Source organism: Salmo trutta, chromosome 14 (assembly GCF_901001165.1).
Source record: "Salmo trutta chromosome 14, fSalTru1.1, whole genome shotgun sequence".
Taxonomy (NCBI): domain Eukaryota; kingdom Metazoa; phylum Chordata; class Actinopteri; order Salmoniformes; family Salmonidae; genus Salmo; species Salmo trutta.
This window is the reverse complement of record NC_042970.1, coordinates 41965210-41977989: the sequence shown is the minus strand read 5'-3', so window position 1 is coordinate 41977989 and position 12780 is coordinate 41965210. Positions and strand designations below refer to the sequence as shown.

At 42.0% G+C, this 12780-nt stretch overlaps 1 protein-coding gene across 2 annotated transcripts in view; it reads left to right on the top strand.

Moving 5' to 3' along the window:
- Positions 1-12780, top strand: part of LOC115208110 (metabotropic glutamate receptor 2-like) — a 69589-nt gene that overhangs the window by 17983 nt on the left and 38826 nt on the right. For both annotated transcript variants that reach the window (XM_029775907.1, XM_029775908.1), the window contains exon 2: positions 2020-2682. In XM_029775907.1, coding sequence (XP_029631767.1) covers positions 2167-2682 — 516 coding nt within the window. In that variant the 5' untranslated portion in view covers positions 2020-2166. The remainder of the gene's footprint in view (positions 1-2019; positions 2683-12780) is intronic.

Sequence of the window (12780 nt, the reverse complement as noted above, 5' to 3'; positions counted from 1 at the left end):
GACTGATTGACAGCAAACTTGGCTGCCTGCAACAAAATGAGGACAGACAGACACACAGACACACATACGCACTGACGCCTCCGCGCGCTGCTCCTAATCGGCATCTTTTTTTGCAGTGAGAACGTGCAGGGAGGTAAATTACCAACAACTATTTAGGCATATTTAAACACTTCAGTTTTTTCCGATCACGTGTATCATCCTATCCAATTGTCACGTGTCAATTTACAGATACGATTACGAATATGAGTATGGCCATATCAGCACACCCCTACCAGACACACTTGTCTAAATTGATGGGACGTGAAAGAAATGTGATAACCACCCCCCCAGCCACATTTAGCTAAGTGGATGGGTCACTATTGTCTAGACACATACACATGTTCATGAAATACAATATATGGCCGTAATCACCCACAGACACACCTGGCTAACTTGATGGGTCATGTAATCATCTGGCAAAGTGAGTCTTTTCTTAAGACGTGTAGCTAGCTAGTTAGCTAGCTAAACAATGAACCATAATCCCAACCCATACTACTAGCAATACAAAACTGATTGTCATAGCTAGCCACCATGCATGAAATGCTCTAGTATGAAGCTAACAAACTAGGTTCAATGTTAGCTAGCTAGCTAACAGTACACTTTAACTTGCAATGAAAATGACTTTCTGACAAAATTAGGAACTTATAATTACCCGTGTACATAGATGAATGCTTTACGGCAGACTGGAACCTCTTTAACTCCGTTTTGTTTGTACAGCTTGTTTGGCCTGCGTTGTGTCAAGTCACTCCGGTTCACACTGACTGTGTGCAGAAAATAGTCCATCAAAACTTTTTCCCACTAATCTTTGTCGATAGTGCCTGCTAAACTCAGGGCAGCAATGATGTTGAGAGGAGTAGCAACACTTTTGCAGTTCTCCATGGCTAACATTATATCTTTAAAAAAAGTAGTGGTAGCAAGGATTATCTACACATACTGCGGAGCTCACGTTATAGACAGAAGCATGCTAAGTGGCAGACCAATCGGAACTCATCTCTCGGCACGTTCAGCCCATCCATTATCTCAGCCAATCATGGCTAGCGGGAAGGTTCCTGTCTTTTTTCATGGGTAAACCAACTAAGCTCGTAATTTAACAATTTTATTTGTATTTACAGATGGCATCCTCATTTTTTATTAAGGCAGATGAAAGTTTGCATGTTTCAGAAGGCATTTCTGCCAAAAATCATATTTTGATAAATAAATTACATTCAAATTCCTCTTCTGTGAAGTAGTGATGTGCGACATACGCCTAGCTTCCTGAAACGGGTAACAAATACACACACACACAGTGGCTTGCTGAGGATGGGCGACATACTCACTCATCTGTTGAGATGGCTGACAGTCTGGTTATGTGGCACAAGATAAGTTGTTGGGGTGAAGTGCATCTTGAGGAATGTGACGAGAGTCACAACCACCTGCAGCCAGTCTTTAAGATAGAGTGCTCTTATAGAAGCGCTATAAATCAACATGTAGAGGTTGTTCAAAGATGGATGGGAAAAAGGAAGTCATCTATTCCCTTTACACCTTAAAGGGATACTTTGGGATTTTGGCAACGAGGCCATGAAGTTAGAGGTAGTTTCGAAAGCCAATGCTAACTAGCGTTAGCGCAATGTCTGGAAGTCTATAATACCCATAGACGTCCAGCCATAGCGTAAGCGCAACTAACTCTAACTTCTGACTCTGGGGAAGTAGATAAAGAGCCTTGTTGACAAAATTGTGAAGTTTCCCTTTAAACTGGACTGGAAGTAGTGAGGAAAGTCTGGATTTTCACACCTTCCTACCATGAGTAGGAGCAAATGGCGTCTGTGAACATCAATTTGGATTGTTTGGAATAAATTCCAAGCTTTTATTTTGGAGGGGGCAAAAATGCTCTTTGAATTACAAATTTGTATCAGTCACTTTTATAACTAAAGTACCATAACATTACTGGAATTGTAACATGAACAATGATATATGATTAATTTTCCTCTTTTCCACTTGCAGTGACTAACCAAGATATCATGTGTCAAGAGTGGGCTCTAGAGTGATCCACCTCGCCCATCCTCAGCCCCTGTAAGACCCTTCTGTGTCCCACTTCTACACCCACCTACCCACGACCCACTACACTGACCCCAGCTACCCGACCTGACCATGCCCACCACCGGCCTCCTCTGCCCTGGGATCTGGGCCAAGGCTGCCCCTTGGTGGTCCCTTCATCTGCTCCTCTTTGACCTGCTTATCTCTGAGGCCATGGCCAGCCCTAACAACAGATTCCCCCCTTCCACCAAGAGGGAGATCACCATCGACGGGGACCTGGTGATCGGCGGACTGTTCCCGGTGCACGAGAAGGGTGAGGGGGTGGAGGACTGTGGGAAGATCAACGAACAGAGAGGGATCCAGAGACTGGAGGCGATGCTTTTAGCGCTGGATGAGATCAACGCAGACGAGAGGCTGCTGCCGGGCCTCAGGCTGGGAGCCCACATTCTGGACACCTGCTCTAAGGACACCTACGCTCTGGAGCAGAGCCTGGAGTTTGTACGAGCCTCCCTCACTAAGGTGCACGAGCCGGGGTTCATCTGTCCAGACGGATCCAACCCCATCCAGGATGACGTCCCTCTGGCCATTTCTGGAGTCATCGGGGGCTCCTACAGTGACGTTTCCATCCAGGTACGTTTCTCATAGAAATCCATTCATTAACTGGTTATGACTGTGTCCAGTTATTTCTATACAGTCTATGGTCCATACAGGTACCTTTGCACCTCGTCATCTCACACCCCACCCATAGGAGTCTAAGCCCCCACCGCTCCATGTGTAATAAAAATAAAATAAAATACTATGAATGAATCCTCATACAATGTGATATTTGATTATGTCTAATATATTACACATGACAAACAGTTGAGAGTAAGGTAGGCTACCATTACCCACCAGCAAATAGGACAACTTAGTTTTGGTCAGTTTCTTTCACTCATCGCAGGTTCCAAAACGAGCCTTGGTGGATGCAGCTATGCAGTCTTTCTAGCTATTAGCCATTTGTATTTTTTTCTGTGCCTATGCTTGCATATACCTGCTGGTAGAAAGATGTGAGACGTGCTGGTAGAGACGTGCTGTTAACGTGATATCAGTATTCAGGTTTAACGAGCGGCAGAAAGAGATAGAGCTAAGATGGAGGGAGATGAAATTCAGTTCTCGGCTTTAGCTGACGATTCAAATCTCTCTGTAACTAATTGGTCCCAGCTGAGATTATGTCCTATTCCTGTTTCATGGGTTAGTACTCCAAATACTGTGTTTGTGTGTGTTTGTGTGTACATGTGTGTGTGTGTGTGTGTTTGTTTATGAGTGGGTTGCTATGTCTGTAAGTGTCTACACTATGTCTTTAAGATGGCGTCATGTTGGATAGGAAGTGTAATCTACAGGGGGAAAAAAACACTTAAAAAAAGGAGAAGACAACAGTTACCAGAAATGGGTTGCATCCCATCCCCACCTACCTCCACTTGCCTCTAGTTCCAGTTCTGTACATTTCGTTTGGCTTTGGTCGGGCTGGAATAATTATCCGCCTGGGAGGCTTGCAGTAGCTGCCCACATTAGCTGTTTGAAGCTCTGCTCCTCTACGACGTTTGTTCACAGAGACCTCTTTCACTTTGTCAGTGCGATAACTTCCGTACGCCACACGGAGAACTCTGTCCTTTCTTGAAACCTATGAAGAGAGGCCCCTACGTCTAATACATAGCTACTTAATTAACACGTTCTCCACTCCCAGGGCTAACTGTAATTACCCATGATGCACTAGGCGTAAAGGAGAGGAGGCCTGTGTGAATAATTTAATAATTCAGAGACAGGACATTACACTGGGAGGGATGTTGTTAGGTAAGGATCATGTGAACGATGGACCTGATAGAGAAGTGTACAGTGTACAGTGTGCGTGTGCGTGTGCGTGTGTGCGTGTGCGTGTGCGCGTGTGCGTGTGTGTGTGTGTGTGTGTGTGTGTGTGTGTGTGTGTGTGTGTGTGTGTGTGTGTGTGCATATTGCTGATGATGAAGTGATCACACAGACAGAACATGTCATCATGGAGTGTTACAGCATGTCTGCTTCAGAATCCATTAGCACCATGCTAGTCAAGACATGTAAGGATGTGAATAAGATCAGAATATGATCACACATCATATGACCTGTGACTTTACTATGCCTTTGTTAAGTGCCAATCATTGGTGAAATATAGTTTGCATCTCAAATGGTACCCTTTTCCCAATGTAGTGCACTACCTTTGACCAGGGGCCATAGGGGACACAGACATAGTTCACATTGATGCGTCAATTCTGGAATGATTTATCAAGTGCAGTATTCACTTTTGCCATGCTTCCTAGCAAATGAGTTAAAGCGTTCAAAATGATGAAGGAACAGAATACACATGTTATAGCAACTCGGTGTTATAACAAATCACTTGATTAGATGGCTCTCTCTGTCAGATGTGAGGCACAGTAGCTTGTGGATGCTTGATGATTAAGCTTCTGCTCATTAAGTCATGAAGTTAAATTGTATTGTACAGTTTATGCTTGACGAAGACTGAGGATATTGAGTCAATCAATAGTTGATCAATGAGATTGTAACTAGGACAATTCAACTATATGGTCTATAGAGGTGGGATCTAACAGATAGAGTTATGTTCCCTTCTTAAAGAATCCAGAAAAGGATCATTTATAATGTCATCCCTCCATAAATAATACAAACAGAGTAAAATTACTGTTCCTTTGGATCATTCAGTAAGCATGTTTCCAGTGGATCTGCATTCTTTTTTCCGATTCTGCATTCTGTGTTGAAGTCGATTGAACTTTTAAGATCTAATTAATGCTTTTGTTCAGAGCTTGCATAAAATACATTTCTGGGGAAGGTCTATACAGATATTCTATATTAATTTGACCAGTTTCTCACAGCACAAAAAGTATTTTGCAGCAACAGGAAATGTGAATTTTTATGTGGGTTATAATTAATGTACATTTTTGTAGAGGTTGATACATTTTTTGTTAAGATAAATCAACTCTGGCATTTTAAAGTGGAAATTACAAACTTTAGAAGGCTTTTTAAACCTCAAATACACTACAATGTGCATGTCCTGCCACATAGTGATCAAATGAAAATAGTACACATGTAGCTCTTTGTCTGGTAGAGAAACACCAGACAACACAGCAGGGATTGTATTATACACTTCAGTTGAGTCAGTTGAGACCGCAGCAAACACAAGCCCTCCCTACTGAGAGAGCAGAGCTTTATGGATCTGTGTGGCCATCTGTGGCCCCTTTTGTGGTTAATGACAGTCAGTGACAGGACAGCTGAAAGGGACTGGATACTTCACCGGGATTGGGAAAAAGAGCCAGGCAGGGATAATGTTTGGATAATGTTTATTTGTCACATGCTTCGTAAATAACAGGTGTAGACTAACAGCAAAATGCTTACTTACGGGCCTTTCCCAACAATGCAGAGAGAAAGAAAATAGAGAAATAATAGAAAAGTAATAACATGTCAAAGTAATATTAAAAACACACAATGAGTCACAATAACTTGGCTATATACATGGGGTACCAGTACCGAGTTGAAGTGCAGGGGTATGAATAATTGAGGTAGATACATATAAATGGGAATAGAGTGACTACTCAACAGAATAATAAAATAAAGTAGCAGCAGCGTATGCGATGAGTCAAAAAAGTTAGCGCAAAAACGGTGTCACGTCCTGACCAGTATAAGGGGTTATTGTTTATTGTAGTTTGGTCAGGATGTGGCAGGGGGTATTTGTTTTATGTGGTTCAGGGTTTAATGGTATATGTATTTATGTAAGAGGGGTGTTTGATTTATGTGTTCCGGGGTTTTTGGGTAATGTTCTTGTTTTTTTATTTCTATGGTTTTCTATGTTGTGTATTTCTTTGTGTTGGCCTGGTATGGCTCTCAATCAGGAACAGCTGTACATCGTTGTTGCTGATTGAGAGTCATACTTAGGTAGCCCTGTTTCACCTGTCCATTTACATTTACATGTCCCTTTGTGGGAAGTTGTTTGTGCATTGCTGTGTGTAGCCTGCATTTACTGTGCGTTTTCTTGTTTTGTTTGTGTTCTTATTAAAAGTTAAAATGAGAACTCAACCCACTGCGCGTTGGTCCATTTCATACGACGATCGTTACAAACGGTCAATGCAGATAGTTAAATAGTTAACCAAATAGCAACCTGCACTAAGTATTTAGCAATCTTATGGCTTGGGGGTAGAAGCTGTTCAAGGTCCTGTTGGTTCCAATTAGAATACATGATAACAGTACTGTCATAATGCCATAGTGGTTCAAGGTTCTGTTGGCAGTGACCTATAGTTCCAGGTCCCCTTCATTGACTCACTCCTTTGTGAGTAGTGAGGACTGAGGAGCCTGTGGTGAGGTTTGTCCGAAGGAGGGCGGCTGCTTACGCACTCAGTCCCACTGTGTCTCAGAGGCAGAGTTGTGTGTGTGTTTATGCTGACGTACTCTGTCCCACTGTGCTTCAGACTCAAAAGCAGAGTTTACTGTATTAGAAGAAGGGCACCACCAGGACCAGTGGAATGACGCCACTGGAGAGCTATGGCCTTAGAGATACAATATCACACTCATATAGAAATCTGTTCAATTCTGTGATGCTGTCTGCATCCTTCAGAGGAGCTGCTTTGCTTTTCCCATCTGTGGGGTGCAACAGGGCCACAGAGAATCTTGGCACGGACCTCTCCACCTGACTGTGGTGGGGGAAAGACGCAGCGACACTGCCCCAGCCTAGATGCCCGTCATTGGGGCCAAGGGCTGCCTGTGAGGGGGTTGTGTGATGTGCTGGCCATCTGGTGGTGCATGTATGCATGGGCGTCAGAACCAGTCATTCACAGCCTCCGCACGGTGCCATTTGGGACACATCCATAGGCTATAACAGGAATCTCAGACAGAGAGCACATGGGACGGCATCCTCCCCGTTTAGATTAGCTGTTTTTTTTCTCTCATTGATGTGAAAACGCTTTATCACCATCTGGGATGAGGCTGGGGGCGAAGCATCACTGATGACTAAATTACACTTAGTTCAGGTGCCAAATGATAGGTAGCTGACAAGTTTCATTGCATACTGGAAATTATGCTCTTTAGGCTTTATGAATTGTGCTGTTGCTAACCAACCACCACAAGTAGAAATTGAATCCGTGTGGAATTGACTTATGCATGGTGCAAATGATAAGGATATACCCTATACATTTCATAGTGTATCAAAAATGATGCTCTTTATATTAGCTATGCTGCTACTGTTTACCCACCACAGCTAGTAATAGAATATGTACGCGGGATGCTTGTGGTCAGACTTGTATTTCTACATGTTCAGCACACTCTTTCTACCTGACAGACATGTCTCCTAAGATGGTCTGTTTGTTTACCAGTCTTTGTGTGAACTCACAAAACAAAACCTCACTCCATGTGAATATTCTAGAAAGTCTCTCTATTTGTCACCTTAAATAAACCTCATATATACCAGCCCCATATCTGCATGGTGTCCTGTAGATCAAAATAGGAAAATTTTGCATATGAACATTCAATGTCTTAGAGCAGGTGTTAGATATCAATCCATAAATTCAGCAAATTAGAAAAAGACTCGGCACACCCAATCACATTACTAAAATCTATTTTAGAACTCTCATAACTTGAGGCAATATGAGTTGTTTGAGGAAGGAGGTCCACTGTGATTTGGGGTGTTGTTATCTCAAGGTGGATAATAGTAATTATGAGGTAGATGTTGGAGTGTAGGGGCTCGAATCACTCCGTAGTGCTGAAGTTCTGTGTTGTAGCCTTGATTGACATTTAAATACAATGTTCCTGCGTTTGCAGAGAATGCATTCACGGTAAACGCTGCATATGTCAGCTAAATCTGAAATTACCTTTCAATTTCAATCGCACTACAGCGCTGATCTTCAGCTCTATACGGATTGAATCGAGCCCTAGGTTTAGAGTGTGTTATAGTATTGTACAAGTGTTGATTATGTGTCAGAGTAGCTAGGAAGGTGGACGAATCTCTCACTGTGTGTGTTTGTGTTTCAAACTGAGCTGAGCATCACACAGAGATTGCAATGCAGGGTAAAAAATACTTCTCCTTTGGTGTGAACTTCAAACGGGTCTTGTTTATCATGTGCGGTATCATTGCCATCTCCCTCCCTCCCTCCTCCCCTCCTCCTCCATGAACCTGTGATTTTAAAACTGTACATTTTTGCAAACTGCGGTGAGGCACGCTAATTAGTGCGTCAGAATGTCGTATAGAAGTGAGGGGAAACAGTGGAGGTTGAAAGGAGTGGGATTCAAGAAGCCCATGCGTACCACACAGAGATAGGCATTGTTAATGCCAGACAATCTATATCCACGTGCGCTCACACAAACTCGCACGCACTCATGCACACACACAAACACACACACACACACACACCTTTTATTCCTCCCATTTCCCAGAGAACTGTTGTTTTCTTTCTTTCCTTCTCTCTCACAAGGTGACATTAAATAAATGTTAATATTTTCTGTTCAGAACCTCTGGGTGTTCCACACTGCATTTTGAATGTAATTATATGCATAAATATGCATGACAAGCTTATATTCTCTGGTATCAACTATGATGAAATAAAATAATACCTGGAATCGTTTCAGACTTTATTACAAATGCAATGCGGGAGACTGGGGAGAAAATAGCATTACACAGGCTCTGCAAACAAATGATGCAGAACAATGTGTTTGTGTGTGCAAGCGTGCATTCGTGTGTGTATGTTGGGGTGTTTTTGTGGTCACTCACTCTGAGCCTTGCATTGTTGTTGGTGTGGAGGTGGGAGGAAGTTTTAATAGAGGTCATTAACATGTGGTTGATTTGGCTGTGGGTGACTTCCTGGTAAAGAGCACTGTCAGCCGATCCAATAACATCTCACAGGCTGCATCTGTTTGTTTGTGGTTGTTTGTGTGTGTTATTTTAACTAATATATCTTAGTTATTTTAACTAATATATCACAAAGTTTTTGTCACATTTTTAAATAATGTTTTAGTCTAGTTATTGTCAAAATGACAAAGACAGTGGGTCATTTTAGTCAACTAAATGCCCTTTTAGTTTCGTCTCATTTTAGTCACATCACATTTTTATTGCCTCATTAATCTATAGTGGACATAAATCACTGACTTCCATGTGCACAAACATACATAGCCTTGTCTTACCAGCATATGTTTCGGCATAACATCCTATCGCATGATTCTCTTCCCAACAGCCAAATTGGCAGAAGAACACATTATTCTGCAGCTGATAAAAATCACACCCCTTGACAATGCTCCAGACTAACTTTTTCAGTTGGTGGCACCAGCTCATGATTTGGTTGCAACAATTTCTTTCTGCGGTGCCACACAATATAATATATTTTTTTAGCACCTTATAAAGTCATCCACGGTGCCTGACACTGTGTAATAGACTACTGAGATGGTAAGCTATTCAATAAATAAGTTGTTTCATCTGTCCTCGCAGGAATGCATGATTAAAGATATTTTGATGTACAACCTAATCCAGTGATTGCCATGGATTGTAGGTTGACAATAGGGTATTATTAGGGTTATATTTTAATGTCAATGATTTTTCTGAATTGTGTTGTTGAATTTTCCTACATCTTTATGTGCACTAATATCATAGGCACATTTATTTTCGGGCTAATTCACCACCATGAGGAAGTGAAAACTTAAAACACATTTGCTAGATCGCTAACACTAAATATTAATACCCACTGCTTGTAATCATGTATTAATCTAACAGTAAATGTATTTCCTAAAAATACTTTGCTGTTGGAGCCTGCTACCCTATGCACTTGCAATGGCTGATACGCAATTGCCCATTTCGTACGCTTCGTATCGTAATTAACGGTAGACTTTGGGCAAAAACGCAAAAAGAACGGCTTTAAACTGTATAACTGATCAATGCACCATCATACCAGGTAATTTAATGCGTAAAAAAAAGGGATGAATACGATAGTTGGTTCCAGAAGTGTCATTTCTTATGGATCTCTACAGCTTCGGTCCAAAAACAAATCCTTTAAAATGATGTCAACACATACTGGAGGAGTTACTGGCTAGCTAAAGCGGCTAGCTTAGCTAACAAACTAGCTCACAAACTAAATGTTGGTCACGGTGCGCATGACCAGAATGATACATCGAACAACCACCAAAGGCACACCACATTTCTGTTAGAAAATCTTGAAAGGGGTGGAAATGACCATTTTTCATGCCTAAAGTCAACATTTAAAGCAATATCAAATATCTCAGTTGTTGAACAGTTTCTATTGAGCTCAATATTAAGATGACAAATCAAAATTATACCCACAGACCAACAGTAGTTGCTTCCAAAGCTATGTATTTCCCATAATTGGATCTAAAAATGTTATACAATTAGAAGGCTTTTTTCTCTCTCCCGGAGCACACATCAAGTGGCTCATTCAACACAGCAGCAGGCCCCAGCAAGACAGGCCTCAGCGAAACAGGCCCAGGGTCTGGGAAGACACTTTCATTACAGAAATCATTAGGATAATGCACTCACTTTTGAGTGAGGTGGCCATACAATGAAGGTTTACCAGCACTGATGCGACCAATTAAAATGTAACTCGCAGAGTCAAGTCAAAGGATTGCAAAATGTGACTAAATGGTTGCAGTCTGGAGCCCTGCCCCTTGACATACTGTAGGTATATTGTAATCAAAGTTTTGTCATAAGTAGTGGTCTGATAGGTTGCAGCAAGCTAACTAGCCAGCATTATCAATCTGTTATTACCTGAGCGTATATATTGGAATGATGCGCTTTCAGATGTCTCTTGAGGTTGGTATATTTTTCCGTCAACTTGTGGGTGAAAATGCAGTAATAAACGAAACTTCTCAGTGGAAACGTTGCATTCGGTCTTGTTTGAATCAACACAATGAGTAAAGTGGCTCCAAACATTGGCCCTTTTTCTACCGGGAGCTTATACTACCTGAAGAGTAGCCATGGGGTGTACCTTTATTGCATCAATGATTTGTTGCCACCAAATTGGAGAACAGATGCCGGGTAGAGAGGTGACTAGTGAATGACCTGGGCATGGTATTTATTTTCCACCGTATTGCAATATTCCATTGAGAAAGCCTTAACAATCTGCAAATGTCATGCATGCTTTTGATTGGAATAAACAAATAACATTGAAAAGCTCTCAATCTCTCCAAAAAGTCTTGTCCAGTCCACTTGCTAATCCAATTTTAGTCAAAGAGATAATTTAGCCTCGTCTTGTTTTTGTCAACCAAAATGAAAAATAATTTTTGTTTAGTTATAGTTTTTTTCTGGGTCTATTTAATCAGTTAGCATCTCATCAATTGACACTGAAAAATAGGTGTTTGATACGTATTCTTGTCACTATTTTAGTTGACAAAATTAACACTGGTTTGGGTGTGTGTGTGGATGAGTCAAATCAAATCAAATTTTATTGGTCACATACACATGGTTAGCAGATGTTAATGCGAGTGTAGCGAAATGCTTGTGCTTCTAGTTCTGACTATGCAGTAATATCTAACAAGTAATCTAACAAATTCACAACAACTACCCTATGCACACAAATACACACAAATGTAAAGGGATAAATAAGAATATGTACATATAAATATATGGATGAGCGATGGGTGTGGAATAGGCAAGATGCAGTAGATGGTGTAGAATACATTATATACATATGAGATGAGTAATGTAGGATATGGAAACATTATTAAAGTGACGTTATTTAAAGTGACTAGTGATACCTTTGATAAGTCCGTTTATTTAACTGGCCAGAGATTTGAGTCTGTATGTTGGCAGCAGCTTCTTCATGTTAGTGATGGCTGTTTAACAGTCTGATGGCCTTGAGATAGAAGCTGTTTTTCAGTCGCTCGGGTCCCAGCTTTGTTGCAACTGTACTGACCTCGCTGTCACGACTTCCGCCGAAGTCGGCTCCTCTCCTTGTTCGGGCGGCGTTCGGCGGTCGACGTCACCGGCTTTCTAGCCATCGCCGCTCCACATTTCATTGTTCCATTTGTTTTGTCTTGTTCCCTGCACACCTGGTTTACATTCCCTAATCACACTGCATGTATTTATTCCTCTGTTCCCACCCCATGTCTTGTGTGGAATTGTTTGGTTACGTGTTTAGTGTGATGCGCTAGACTGGCTTTCTCCCGGGTATCGTATTTTGACCCGTTGTATGTATTTGTCATACATTTGTATATTAGTGCGTGTTTTCGCGCTTGTTTACTTTTACCTGTGGCTGAAGGTTTTTGGACGCAGTTGCGTCTGTATTTTATGCCTCTGCCAAATAAAGTGCGCCTGATCACAACTCACTGCTCTCCTGCACCTGACTACGTACCAGGAGCGCACAACCTTGACACTCGCCTTCTGGATGACAGCGGGTGAACAGGCTGTGGCTCAGGTGGTTGTTGTCCTTGATCTTTTTGGTCTTCCTGTGACATCGGGTGCTGTAGGTGTCCTGGAGGGCAGGTAGTCTGCCCCCGGTGATGCGTTGTGCAGATCGCACTACCCTCTGGAGAGCCTTGCGGTTGAGGGCGGTGCAATTGCCATACCAGGCGGTGATACAGCCCGACAGGATGCTCTTGATTGTGCAGTGTTTTACATGACAAGCCACATTTCTTCAGCCTCCTGAGGTTGAAGAGGCGCTGTTGGACCTTTTTCACCACTCTGTCTGTGTGGGTGGACCATTTCAGTTTCTCCGTGATGTGTAT